Below are 13,809 nucleotides of genomic sequence, written 5' to 3'. Positions count from 1 at the left end.
CCACCAGCCTACCCTTGTCTTGGTCTCCTGCAGTTGCGCGTTGACGAACATTGGGCCGCTGGCCATATCGAGGCGCCGTCCTACTCGATCTGACGGTATGCAGTGGGCGCACATCGAGAAACCCCAACTACCCTGTGGGAGCGACAGTGCCATCTTGTTTGTAGCCTGGGTTGTCCTGGCGAGCAAATGGTACGGCTAGGCCAAACCGGCGGACGACGCCGGGGCGGCATTGCGGGCGGAGTTCAGGGAATGAATCATAACGTCATGGCAATTCCGATTCGTTGAGATCTAGAAACGGTGGAGGCATATGCGCTTCAGCTCTGAACAGTCGCGAGTCTTCTGGGTGTTGGTGACGCGCTGTGCAGTGCACACGAGAATCGCGCCCTAGGGTCCTCGGCGTTCGCGGTCACATGAGGCCCGGCTGCATAGGTCGGCGCGCGGAAAGTGGGCCCCCTGGGCAGTAATTGTCGCACGAAACACACACCACATACTCCGCCAGTTTTACACAGTGAGAAAGAATAGAGCGCGCCTTTGGCTCAGACTGCGGTCTGGTCTTGGGTTGGGCTAGGTCTTTGAGATTGTACTTCGGCAAAAGGTAGGTATGATTGTGATACCTAGGTAGCTTTGAGGGTTTTCCACAGTAAAGTCTAGTGAGATGCAACAAACTTTCAGCCGCTCAATGTGTCCTTTTGAATAGATAGCTTGCTCAAGAAAGCAGTATCTCAGAAACTGACATCTCGATTAATCGAGGGGCAACGATTTAATGCTGACGAGTTTGTTATTTAAGTAGAGAAAGGCCAATTACCTTCTCACAGAACCCAGCAAAAAAAGACGTTCTACCACCCAGATTGATGCACATCAAGATCTCTCTGTATTGCTATATCACGAATAGTCATATTGAGCAGCCTCATTGGTAATTTCGGTAGATTGCCGAGTGTCGGAAAGATTCTCCATGTTCCAATAGCCAACAAAGGTTGGCAACCAGTCTTGATGTACAACACCAAGGTCTTTGACTTTGACGTTGTATTGGATTGGATGGTGAATCCCAAAGTAGATCCTCGATGCCACTGCTAGAGGCCTTTCGCCATTGTTCATAACGATGCAAATAGCATGTTTGGCAAGGGGGGCCTCGTCTGGAAGTAAATGAGCGGCGTATCCATGCGAGAATGCGATGGCGTGCTCATGTGGAGAGACACCCTGCTTCTTCGTGCCTTTACCCTGGTAGGTAAAGATAGGTCTTCCATCATTAGCAGCGCACCATGGTGATCAAGACTTGACTTACACGGCGAAACAAAACTCCCTTTTGCGCTTAACCACGATGAATCTACGCACTTGCGAATGTACATTTTCACGGTACTTTACCACGGAGATGGAGCTGTTGTAATCTGTCACGTTGTTTATGTTTTTCAGGGCAGTGACTGCATTTGCACCAGCTGCTTCGCTGAAGAGCATTGAGAAGACCTGATCCTATCAGTTGTGTTTTGGTTATGGAGAACGATACATACCCTCCCTTCGATGAAAAAGGCCGCATCCTTGACGAAGAACGCTTTTATGAATTAGCGCTGTGATACATGATCATACTCGATAACGACATACAAGGATCAAGGTGTTCGTAGTGACTGTCAGGCTGTGAATGCCTACCGTCGTAGTAGCCGAAGACATGTTTCCCTTGGCGAATATTCAATGGTTCCGCGGCGCGAGCAGAGTCTACGCGTTGATGTGCGTGGCCTGAATTGGCTTGATTTGCATCGAAGTGAGGCCGAAGTTGCATTTGCACCTGGGGTTGCAGTTGCGGGACAGGGGGCGCAATGTTCAGCGGGACCCAGTCGAAGAACACCCAACTTTGCCCTGATGGTCTTTAATAGATGTTCGTGCTTGTCAACGCGACTGCTTACCGTCATGATGATTCCAGTACCATAGCTGGTATTCGTCGTTAAACAGTAGATGAAGATATCTCTCAAATTGATGATTCCATGCCGGTTGTGGGGTATGTGGATCCAATTCTCGTGGGTGTATCGTCCCTAGCCGTGAAGCCTGTGATTGAGAAGTTTTGGGTTGTGGGGTAGGCGATCGCAGTTGTTGAAATTGAGGCTGTGATTGCGAAGTTTGTGGTTGTGGTTGAAGTTGAGCTCGTGATTGCCGCTGTGGAGCTGTTGGTTCCGAAGCTGGTGAACCTGGAGTTGGTGGTCCTCGAGCTGGTGGCTCGAATTCTGGTGGCTGTAACTGCGGCGGCTGTACCCGAGCCTCGGAGTAGCATGCTAAGCATGCCAGCGCCTCGTGGGAACAGATATCTGTTACCACCTTTGTAGAGCCAGGACGACCCGTAGCTTCCGTCAGTGTCATTGAAACGACGATTTCGCGAAGACACGAAACGCTTGAAGGGAGTTCTGCGGAGGCAAGTTGAGTATGGAGCGCATTCAAGATGCCTGAGTAGCCCTCAGCCTTCAAGTTTTCCTGTTCTGTCAAGCCACACAAGCGTAAAAGTATCTCAACGAACACACAACCCAAAGAAAAAACATCTGCAGAGAAGTTCCTCTTCTCGTACTCGAGCACTTCAGGTGCCGAGTATTTCCGTGTCAAGAAGTCAGGTTTTCCTTCTGTGGTATTATGTCCATCCTTTATAGTGTCCTTTGATGCGCCGAAGTCAGTGTAGATAACGACGCCTTGATGAACTAGGATATTCCCTGGTTTGATATCTTTGTGGCGAATGCCCATCCCATGCATGTACGCAAGACCACTTGACAAGCATCCAAAGGCCTGCTCCAAGACTTTAGTCATTCTAGCTACACTAGCGGATGCTGTCGTGTGATCATCGAGTGCGTCGGCGTAGTTGTCGAGGTACTGTTGCAAATCGCCTTGGTCCGCAGCTGGACGTAGAATCAAGGCACCTGATCGGGGCGTCCTGTATGTGGCAAACAGCTCAATCATGTGCCGATGAGCTTTGAGACTTCGAATGATTGCAAGCTCGTTGTAGTATCGTCCTTTCGCCTGGTCTCTGCCTTTAGCCTTCTCGCGAGGGAATGCAACCACTTTGTTTGCAAACACTGCTCTCGTGGTCTTGTGTTGCACCTTTTGCACGAAAGCACTTCCGCCTTTGCCCAAAACTGCCTTGTATTCGAAGGGAAGGCACTCTTCGTTGTCGATGGAATAGTCGCCATTCTTTTCGACGTCGATGTCGCCAGTTTGTGAAACGGCTTCGAGCGATCTTTTGAGCGCTTTAACGTTGCCGATTGGACTAGGCTTGGTACGCATCGCGGAGGTAGGGTCGTAGTGAGCCTTAGCACTGCTGTGAAGTTAGCGTTGACACGGAGCTGCACTACAATGGTGGGTAAACAAGCCTTTCTATCATGTATTGACGTAGGCGTTGGTCGTGGAGCTGTTCTCAGCACAGATTCGTCGTCGCGTTCGCACGCAGCTCGTCACATGCAACAACAGTGGTGGTGGACGCTCTGGAGTCGGGTGTTTAAAACACACTGTGAATTCTGATGCGAGAACGGAAAGGCTGGTGCAGGCAGGCTGAGCTTGACGCGGGGCCAATACCGGTGACCTTGTAGTGCATATAGTGGCGTCGTCCTGCAGCAACATCATTGGTGTTTACCAACGGTCGCTGTGCCACACTTCATAGCCTCAATGGGAAAGGTTGGCCAATGGAAAAAACGTATATCCGAGTAGCGAACAAGAGGTACCAATTCGGTATGGCTACGCCACGAATGTGGCTCTGTCCTCATTCTGAACCACACCAACACTTCGCATATGAACGTGTTGCATTCGGTGTTGTGTAAGGCGTGTGATGAAGACCTTGCGCACGGGATATATACGCAAGACGAACATAAGTGCAAGAAGGAATGGTGGAAGTATTAATAAAAAATTCATTCGCGGATAGCTGTTACTAGTGAAAACGTCATTCAAAAGCAGCGTATATGAGCAGAAACAACCTCGACTAACCGAAACATGGTGCGATCAAACGTCAACAAAAAGCGCGAAACAATAGCAATGAAATCGTTATGGTAAGGAATACAAAATCAAAACGTATCTTGATCAAACCTGAGAAAGAAGCTATCGATATCTCGGGAAGTCGCGGATTAGAAATTGTCCGTATTGTTTGGGTTTTGTGCCACATCAGGGTCGTCCTGTGAGTCAGTGTTCTCCTGGTTCCAGTAGCCAAGGAAAGTGGGAAGATAATCTGGATGCACGTGGCCGAGGTTTTTCACCTTGACGTTGTACTGAATCGGGTGGTGGATGGCGAAGTAAATTCTGGAGGCTGGGACCAGCGCCCTGTTGTTTTCCTCCATTTCGATTGGGATGGGAACCTTCCGGAGCGGCGCTTCACCCTGTACAAGTTGTGGTTGCTGTCCTAGCGAATAGGCAATGGCATGCTCGTCAGGACGTACTCCACGCTTCGTGGTGGCTTGGCCGTAATAGGTGAATATTGGACTGCCGAATATTAGCCATTTCACAGTCTAGAACGTGGAGAGAATCGCGTACACAGCGAAGCAGAACTCTCGTCTACGTTTAACGACGATGAACCTGCGTACTTGGGTATGTACATGTTCACCGAATCTGACCCTTGACAGGTTGGTATTGTTGGACAAGTTGGTATTGTAGTCGGCCATGGGATTCAGCCCGTTCAGGGCATTGGCACCCGCTGGCTCAGTGAAAAGAATCGAAAAGACCTGGTTTATTGTCAGCAATCTTTGTCTCGCCCTGTATGCCTACTACTAACTTTCCCTTCCTCGAAGAAAGCACTGCCTTTGACGTTGAAAGCTACAACAAGTCAGTGTCTTGCACATGTAGCGATGGTTGGAGTCTAACATGGATCAAGTGTTTCATAGTGGCTGGTGGGATGCGGATTCGTTGGACTGTATGTTGCATATACCATTGAGCCTCGTCCATAACCAGCAGGCCCATCTCCAGATGCTGTGACTGTCTGTGCAGAGTCATTGCGTATATGCGGCTGGTACTGAGCTTGAGGTTGGGCCTTTTGAAACTCTTGCGTCACGGGCAGCCAGTCAAAAAATACCCAGCCTTGGCCTATTTCCGGTTAGCCTATACATGTGCGGCATGCCAGGGCACGGCCACGGGCCTTCAACGTAGTGCTGCCAGTAATAGCGTCCATGCTGTGCATTCCATAGAGTGATTAGGTATCTCTGGAAGTGGGCGCTCCATTCAGACTGTGGTTGTGGTTGTGCTGGTTCCATGCCGTGAGTGGTGCCACATAATCTGCGCGGTAGCTGAAGGGAACAACGGGTACAACTGCGCTGTACGTCTTTATGTAGGTATGGCCAGATGACTGGGTCGCGCAGAGCCGCATGATGAACACATGCGACGACGCGAAGTCTTCTATTGTATTAGACATGATGTCGACGCGACCCTCCTGCAGATGGCGATAGAGTGAAGGTGCAGACGGTTGGCGCGAGTGCCGGGCTGCCACAGGCTGGCGATGGCCCATGTGCCCGTGCCGAGGATGACTAGCACGGCCACTAGCACGCTTCTGCACCCGCCCCGTCCACAAATGAACGCTGCTTTTATTGTGTTATCAGCCAGTGCATGGAGCCCATGTGCCACATGCTCGAACCCGCCAATTCGGAAGCAAGTAGCAACCCTCGGGACTCTCCTTGCCGATCAGTGCGCATCGGCGAATGTGCACGGTGACGGGGCGCCGGCGAGATTACAAACGGATAATACGTTCGCTGCCGCCGCGTTTTGCTGTCCGGGATGCATCACTTTCAGTTTAGTTTCATCCTCGAGCATATCGTCGTCTAATGTCTCTCCGGGAATGCAGTGCGAACAACGAGCCACTGGTCAGTATGAGCTACTTGCTCCCGGTGGATATTGCTCTCCGGCATTCTGGCGACTACGGATCGTTCTAACAAGTATAGCATCTATCGTTGAGAGTGCAACGTCAAAGGAATGGACCGGGACACCGGGTTCGCCAGATCTTATACGTCCAACGCGTTCAGCGGTATCGCCAGATGGATCTCAAGTTGACCATGATGCTTCAATCTCTTCAAGTTCTCGAGCCATTGAGGTGCATAGCGATCGCAGTGATGGTCAAGACGATACTGCTCAGCCTCGCCCGAGCATTCCACCCGTGATGGTCTATCCTCCACCGCCGCCGCCGATCTCATTCGCCGAGATGAACGTCCCTCCACCTCCTCCGTTGCCCACAGCAGACGATCCTCATCCATTTCTTGTCCCGGAAGCACCACGGAGTACGATATCTGAAAAGCTAGATATCGAGCAGCAATCGTTGCGGGATCTCCGTGACAAGTTGGTGGGCACGCGCTTCTCCTTAGCCGCGAAGCGCCAGGAACTTCGCGATCTCCATATACAGACGAGTGCGAAGGATGGCCACGTTTTCAATCTGTTAAGGCAGTATCTCAATGAGATAGGTGCCAATTTACCGCAAGATATTGAGGATGCTCTCGTTGACGCGTCTTCACTAAGAGACCGACATGGCCTCATAGAAGCAGGATACGATGAAGCCGAAGCCAGTTACAATACCTTAGAGTGGAAATACTCTCGCAGAGAAACAAGGTTCGTTGAGGAAGTTTTGAACAACAGATTTGTGCCAAGCGAAACGCTGGACCGAAGTCGAAGTGCAGACAACCTGGAAATCCTGCAATTGACAACCCATTCCATGACAGGTGATACTAACACCGATTCAATAATAGCGGATCTCACAGCCTCCGGTGATGAAGTGGGCGACCGGCGTGGCACGCAACTATCCGACTTTCTAGCAGAGCAAGCTCTGATGTCGACACGCAAAGCAGATGCAAGATTCCAACAATCTCACTCCCGCCCGAGCAATCGCAGGGATTTGATGTTGCTCAACACGAATAATGTCGGTCGGTTTCACCAGACACATAACCATTTGCGTTGGGTAGAGAAAATGAACGATATCGATGAGTGGTTGCTCGAGATGGTGGACTCTTCGCCTCTTCTAAAGCTCTGTCTGAAGGCGATACATGACTTTGGATTCACAGACACACGGACATGGTGGGAGCACACCAAATGGCTTTTGATTCAAGACTACTATCAACGTTTTCACACTGGCGACTCCACGGTTTCCATCAATCACACGGATCAACATGTAACCAAGTCTACCAAAGACGGGTTGAGCCCGACGCCGTCTGGTCGCGAACAACATAGCGCAGATGAAATGATGCTTGGTCTCCAACTATCTAGTGTATCCGATACTGCGCTGGTCACCAGTATCGTAGAATCAGGCGACTCTCTCGATACAAAGGATGAAGTCCGCATCCCAGTCGAGCGTCCTGCTGATGCAACAAAAAAAGCCTCAAGTTCGCCATGTACGTCGCAATCACCGAAACCACGCGCATCGCAAAAGAGAACTGCCCTGGATAAAGATAGTGATAGACGCCACTACAGTTATTATGCTCGCTCGATATCATTCACAGAGGGCGTTGGAGCGAAACAAACAAGCTACAACATAACACCAACACGGCAGAGCGGCAGCTTCCACACAACACCGACCTTACCACTGTTAAGACGCCACACCATACCTGACCTCAAGGACATCGAGCCGGTGCCAGCAATGATTTCAACAACCGATACTGGAACTCCGTTGATGTCATCATGCACTTTTCCACCACCTGTATTCGATCCCAAGACCCCGGATGCATACCGAAGGCGACCAAGCCATACCGGCAGTCCAAATCGCCGGCGCTCAGGGTCAGAACGAACACCACCATCACAGGACCCAGACTTGGTGCCGCCACAAGCTGATCAATCGTCGTTGGTAGACAGATGTCTCGTTATGTAAAACCACTTAGCACGTAGAATGTGTCGAGCATTCTTCTGCTTAGTGTGATCGCTTTTCCTTCACACCAACTACCTTGAACTTCGCTGGCGTTCTTATACGATACCGTGTATAAATATGTAAAAGGGTTCTTTGTTGGACATCAAGACGGGTTTTGCTATCGATCTTTCCCTTTGTCTCGATGTATATATAGAGCATGAGTTTCATTGAGGTTGGCGTCTCGATAACCGGGAGTCTGTTCGGTAGACATTTCTTGGTTTGTGTACTGGCGGGACCTTTCCAACAATACCAGTAAGCACGTTCTCCTTTTCGCATCTGCATGCAGCCACTATGGAACGAATTATCTCGCTATGAAAAATATCTATAGTGTACTGACACGTTGACTACTGGAGCCAACAGCGACCGTCGAAGAAAGACCGCACCACTGTGGGGAACCTGCTGACCGTTCGATGCTCGCGCAACGCAACCTATGGACCACAGGCAAGGAGGATGATATCGCGCAGCACTCGTTACAACTGCAATCACAGTCATAGCCAATGGATCGTAGCTATGAGTCTCGCAGGCAGTACCCAACCGGATCGCCTAGTCATGCCGCAGCCTTGACGTACAGCTGCGACGCATCGGCGTCCGCCACGCGTCATAACTAGGAGTGAGCAACGCCGCTTTGACAGAATCATTCGCTTGGAAGTGATTTGCAGTCTGCAGCACACTGTGTCTTATCGTTTGCGCGAAGGCTACAGTCATACCCCGCACCCACAACCCTCATATCCGACAAATGGCTGCAGCAACCTTGCATGCCATGTACATGGAATACACATGGAGAATAGCGAAAGCGACACACAGACAGGCTTGATGAGCTCATCAGGACGAACGATGGACGAGGGACATTAGCCAGGTTCCGCAAGCGTCACTTATCTGACGGGAGCAGGCAATCAAGCAAGGACCAGGAGGCTCGACAGGGCGATGAGACTCCAACCCGTGAATAAATAAATCCAATTTGCTGCATGGGGGCTACTTGCAGCCGAGCCGAACACCCTCAGACCTTCACATGCCTAATGTACGCTTCAGCTCCGGCATACCACACATACCTCGAATACTGCCTCTTGTGTCGTAGAAACGACGTTGAATTAGAGTTGGACCGAAAATAGGAACAAGAGGCGATCTCATTTAGCGCTTCTTATTCCATAGAGGTCCCTCAGTGCTTGAGAAATCCGGTGAAGCTTTTCTGGTGGGACGCATTCCGGTAGGGGAGAGTAGCCGAAACCCAGCGCGCGCGGAAGGAGCGTCCCGCACTCGCACCCGGCCGATGCAGCCCCGTTGCACCGCTGCCTAAGAGCTAAGTGATGACCACCTGTCATTTTGCTATCGCGATCGGTGGGGGTTGGAAAGTAGCAAACACGAATGGACGCGTATGTAGCATAGGAAAAAGTGAGTTATCCAGAAGCTGCGCATGCAGCGCATCCAAATGTTGTGATGTGGCCCCACGCGACCAATCAAGCCACCCTTCCGGCAGCTCTCTTCTCCTATAATGTATCAGGTGGCTTCGTCAATGGCGTTTTGCCTCTTATTAGGCAACCCCGGGCGCTGTTACGATCCTTCCAGGCGAGTACTTTGAGCAAACTTCCAAGGTTATCACAGCTGTAGCCAGGATGTCACTCGAGATGTCTGGACAGTGTAACTCTCGACTAAAGTGTCACGATAACGATGCTGAGGATTGCCCACAGCTTGTCATTCATCGACTGCCGTCTTCTGAAATGCAGCCTTGTGGGTCTGGTGTGATGACCGACACGGAATGACGGGGCGATATCTGACTCGTCCAACCAGGTGGTGACCCACAAGCCACGTTGCGCATCCTTGCGCGTCTCTTGCATTGGGCTAGACCAGTATTGTCCTCAGGTGAGTGCCCAGGTGCTGATGTTAGCCTCCACGTTCGGCTTCTAGGAGGAGATTACTATGCCCTCGAAATCGACAGTGTCGATTTGGGCACTTATATAGTATCCAACAACTATTCAAGATTATTATAGCTCGATGGCTCGAGTGACTCCTTATGAGTGCCAGGTTCGGGACTACCGTGTCCAACAGTGATGCGGTCTCGAGTGCCACCTAGGCCATATTGATAGTGTCGATTGACCTTGAGCGCTTGAACAGTATGGCATACAGTTCGTTGTAGGAAATATTAAACGCACAAAGCCTGTCTGCAACGACAATGTCCGTATACAGATCGTTAAGCAAGATAGTGATAAACACCTGCGTGTACAAAGTCTTGGTCATCACGTTGCGGAAAGATTTATTAGAGGTATCATGTTTATTCTAAGCAAGCTAAAAGCTTGCTTTATCTATGGTAATTCCTTCTTGTGAGTGGTGCTGGAAGACAGTACTCGCACGCGGTCTCTGCGTAAAGGGTTATGTCCGTAGGCTGCGATCGGTTGTTCATCATCCACTTGTTGAGACACTTCTTGACCTTTATTGAGATCTCTCTGTGACTTGTTCTCATGTATACCCACTAGCCGGCCGTGTCGCGGTACATCCGCAATGTATTAGTAAGGAGGGGTTGTTGGCTTTGTACGAGATGGCTAATGGGCAAGTATGCATCTGATGTGGGTCTAGCCGAACCGACGAAGAGGATGATCTCAGGGTTGTTATCATCACCCTGAACCTTGCGAGGGCGCCCTGGTTGACGACGTGCCGACCCCTCAAATAGCGCCGAGGTTGGAGCAGGAGTCGAGATATCACGGTCTTCTCCAGGCGTACTCGGGGGCGAGGAGCTTCCGATGTGTATTGGTGAATGACGTGCTTCGTTGACTTAGGGTTAACGTTGATGATGGCTTTGTGCGACAAGAGGAGTTAAGTCTCGAGCGAACAGCTGAGGCGGGGCGGCGACATCGGCACCCGGGGGGACTCTGAGACCTGCCTAGAGACTACCTGGTATGGCGTTGCAGGTGTTCGAAGAGCTTCGTCGCCACCGTAGGCAGTAACTCTACGTCGCTTGGGAGCAGATTCGATGATGGCTTTGTACTCGTCCTTCTCTTGATCGGAGAGCTTGTTCTTGGCCTGGCGAAGCTCGATCTTCAATTCCCAAACTTCATCTCGGAGGTGACTGGCGTCGGTGTCGGCTTCGTGCAAGCTCATGCTCGTATGCTCGAGCTTTGCTTTTAGCTTCTTAACCTCTGACTCGAGCTGTTCTGACTTGAGCTGCTCTACGGTGGCTGTGATGGTCACTAAAATGCACTCGCATCAGGGTAGAGAAGTACTCACCAGCGACGTCGGTCAACTGTGCTTGTACTGGAGCCACGACATGGCGTGGGGGCGAGAGCGGGATGAGATGAGATGAGTTAGAGGTGGAATGAGGTGAGGTGAGAAGGAATTGAGCTGAGGCGAAGAGTTTTCGTTGTGTGCTGTCGCCTATTCATATGAAGGAGGTGCCATCGGGGATGGGGCCTACTGCGTTGCGGATGCGGAAAGTGCCATGGCACACAACACGAATCCTGTCAAAGTGTTAGATATCGCTTCATAGATCTGAGTCGACGTGTTATCATACCATTACGCCTGTTCAGTGTGTTATGGCTTCGTGCTGGTATCTATTCATGCCGTGCTTTCGCAGTGTACTAATTCTGCTCCAAGACGCGTCGATTTCACTCTAGGGCAGTATGCTAATGAGGTGGTTGTGTGCCGATGATAAAGAGTAACTGGTACTCGTAATAGGATGTCTGGCTTGGTGCCCCATTGCGATGAAAGCGATGATGGTACTTGGTGATGTGAGCAAGAGGTTGGGGTCATCTGCCTGGTTGACGCGTTCGGCACGGGCCCATGACGCGTCCCAATCGCTTATCGATAAACATTACGAGACTGCGCGGGGCGGCAAGCCGGGGCATCAACACAGCTGGGTGGCATCACCCTGATAAACACGAGCTACGCAGTGCTCCTCTCTCTCTAAGTGCATGCCCTAAACTTAAGTTGGTGCGAAAGAGCCATATCTTAGAAGTATTTGTAGCAAATCGACACTGTCGATTTGGACGTTATCGGTGAGAGCGACGGAAGAAGCGACTGGGGAGGTTCTTGTCAGTAGATACGAGAGGAAACCGAGGGGCTCGCAATGGCCTCCTGGGAGCAAAGGCGACAGAGTTTGTACAGTTCTTCAATAAATATCAGCATAGGCGTGGGCGTGGGCATGGTCAGAGAAAGAGTGAGTCAAGCAGACTCGTGGATGAGAACTATCATTGGATTCATAATAAACCTCATGAACCAGGATACAAGAGTCGACGACCCCGAGAGTGACATATGTGTTTGGCTGTGTGCTAGATGTCCCATAAAGTGACATCGACAACACAAGGAGTACCATCTCCTTCCTTGCGGAGGCGACTGAATCTGGAACCCTCGCTTCTAGCCCCAAGCTCTCCTAGCCAGGCCATCTCATTACTAGTCAACTTTGCATGACGCCAAGGGCAGCCAGCACCAAGAGGGCAAGTCTCGAGAGAACCGAAAGTGACCGCGCACAGCCCGAGACTGAACGACGACGACGAGTAATATCTAGCCGGCTCAATCTGCACGGCCAGATCAGAGAGCGGGAAGTCAGCCGGCTTCCACCACGTAAGATCCTTGATGCTCTCGGGGATGCTGCCAAAACGCGAGTTGAGGTAAGCCTGCCATGTTCGAAATGCAATGGAGTTCTTGCCATTGACTACCCCCAGACGCTCGAGAAACGCCTGATATACAGCAGGCTCAACGTGTTCGTGGAAACCCGCGACAGGAGGGCGACCACCAGCTTGCATTCGAGCTAGACACCGTTAGTTCAGATTCGCCTGAAAACAGGGTATCGCTCACGTTGGGAAGCCTGAACGGATACCGCGGTCGCAGACTCGGTGGCAGAAGAGCCGGCTGTGTGCTCTTGCGCAAGCGCAGGAGGATCGGCTGTACGCTCGAGAGCAGCGAAATTGGCTTCGATGAGAGGTTGTTCATATTTGGACTGATCGACTGCGACACATTAGTACCAATCACCTGACCGTCATGAAATGGAGAGACTTACTGAGCTGGTCAGCATTGACCTTCACACTCGTTGAGTCGCCGACGAAGCTTATGCGGTGTACGGAGGCAGCTGTGCTTTGTTAGTGGCGTCTATCTAGCTCGATGGGCTTACTGACGATCGGGAGACTTGCTGGATGCCTTTGACGGCTCTTTCGAAACGGCTGCATGCCCTTGCTGCTTGTCCTCCGTTCTCGCTGCCTCACATTAGCCATGAGCGTGATTGAAAAGGAAGTGGTAGATACCCTTGAGAGCGGCGAATTGCGCTTGTACGTATACCTCAATTGAGTCCATGGTGCAGTGTAGAAAAGACGCAATTGCTTTGAGGTGGTGTGAGGACGAGAGGCAGGAGGAGGACAGAAAAGTTTGGTGGTTTGTTTGTGTGCGAGTCTGTGCGCTAGCCCATTGCTCCTGCCTGGTATGGAATCACCAGTCACGTAGCTTTGCCGCTCTGAAAAATTTCATAGAGCAAATTTCGATTACGCAAGAATCTCGATGAAGACGATTTGATAGGATACGCAGTACGAGATTGTCAACATATGGTAGTGTGTGCCCCTACGACCTCCCCAGCGGAGGAAGCGACACTGGTCACTAACGCTCGATCCAGGTTTTTGACGTCCCTCCCATTTTACCCACCACTATAGCAATGCTATCACAGTAGCATGATCATGCAACAGTTCCAAAACGCCCCAAAAAGCGCTCCTCGACGGCATTTAGCCTTTCTCACTTTCACCCACAATCACTCGCCTTGGCGGAGCATGCTGGCTCTGCAGTCGACTACCTCAGGGAATTTCCTCTCATGATGCTGTTTAGATGACTCGAACGCTTCGTCTCGCTGCCATGTCATGGAAGACCCTGCCAGTGTTTTCAGTAGTATTAGTCACCTAGAAAATCTTCACAGTTGAGTCAAGTCATTTAGCACTTGCTGTAAGGTAGAGAGACATGTTCCCTCAACGTGAATGTGTGAAATGACTCAAACATCATGCCCTACTCCTTTGATGTCATCA

At 50.9% G+C, this 13,809-nt stretch overlaps 3 protein-coding genes across 3 annotated transcripts; all 3 read right to left on the bottom strand.

Moving 5' to 3' along the window:
• Positions 1-2,021: 2,021 nt before the first annotated feature.
• J4E85_003840 (uncharacterized protein) lies at positions 2,022-3,252 on the bottom strand (the record flags this gene model as incomplete). The annotated part of the gene is made up of 2 exons (XM_051468105.1): positions 2,022-2,210; positions 2,299-3,252. The coding sequence occupies 2 exons, from the start codon at positions 3,250-3,252 to the stop codon at positions 2,022-2,024; spliced, it is 1,143 nt and encodes a 380-aa protein (XP_051327697.1).
• An 830-nt stretch (positions 3,253-4,082) lies between these two features.
• Positions 4,083-4,549, bottom strand: J4E85_003839 (uncharacterized protein; the record flags this gene model as incomplete). The annotated part of the gene is made up of 2 exons (XM_051468104.1): positions 4,083-4,434; positions 4,536-4,549. The coding sequence occupies 2 exons, from the start codon at positions 4,547-4,549 to the stop codon at positions 4,083-4,085; spliced, it is 366 nt and encodes a 121-aa protein (XP_051327696.1).
• A 6,078-nt stretch (positions 4,550-10,627) lies between these two features.
• J4E85_003838 (uncharacterized protein) lies at positions 10,628-13,096 on the bottom strand (the record flags this gene model as incomplete). The annotated part of the gene is made up of 6 exons (XM_051468103.1): positions 10,628-11,001; positions 12,408-12,557; positions 12,605-12,754; positions 12,807-12,875; positions 12,922-12,999; positions 13,048-13,096. The coding sequence occupies 6 exons, from the start codon at positions 13,094-13,096 to the stop codon at positions 10,628-10,630; spliced, it is 870 nt and encodes a 289-aa protein (XP_051327695.1).
• Between the last annotated feature and the right edge of the window lie 713 nt (positions 13,097-13,809).

The sequence above is a fragment of the Alternaria conjuncta genome (assembly GCF_024043145.1).
Source record: "Alternaria conjuncta strain BMP 0040 chromosome Unknown scaffold_5, whole genome shotgun sequence".
Taxonomy (NCBI): Eukaryota; Fungi; Ascomycota; class Dothideomycetes; order Pleosporales; family Pleosporaceae; genus Alternaria; species Alternaria conjuncta.
The sequence above is the reverse complement of the archived record's forward strand: the minus strand, read 5'-3'. Positions and strand labels throughout refer to the sequence as shown.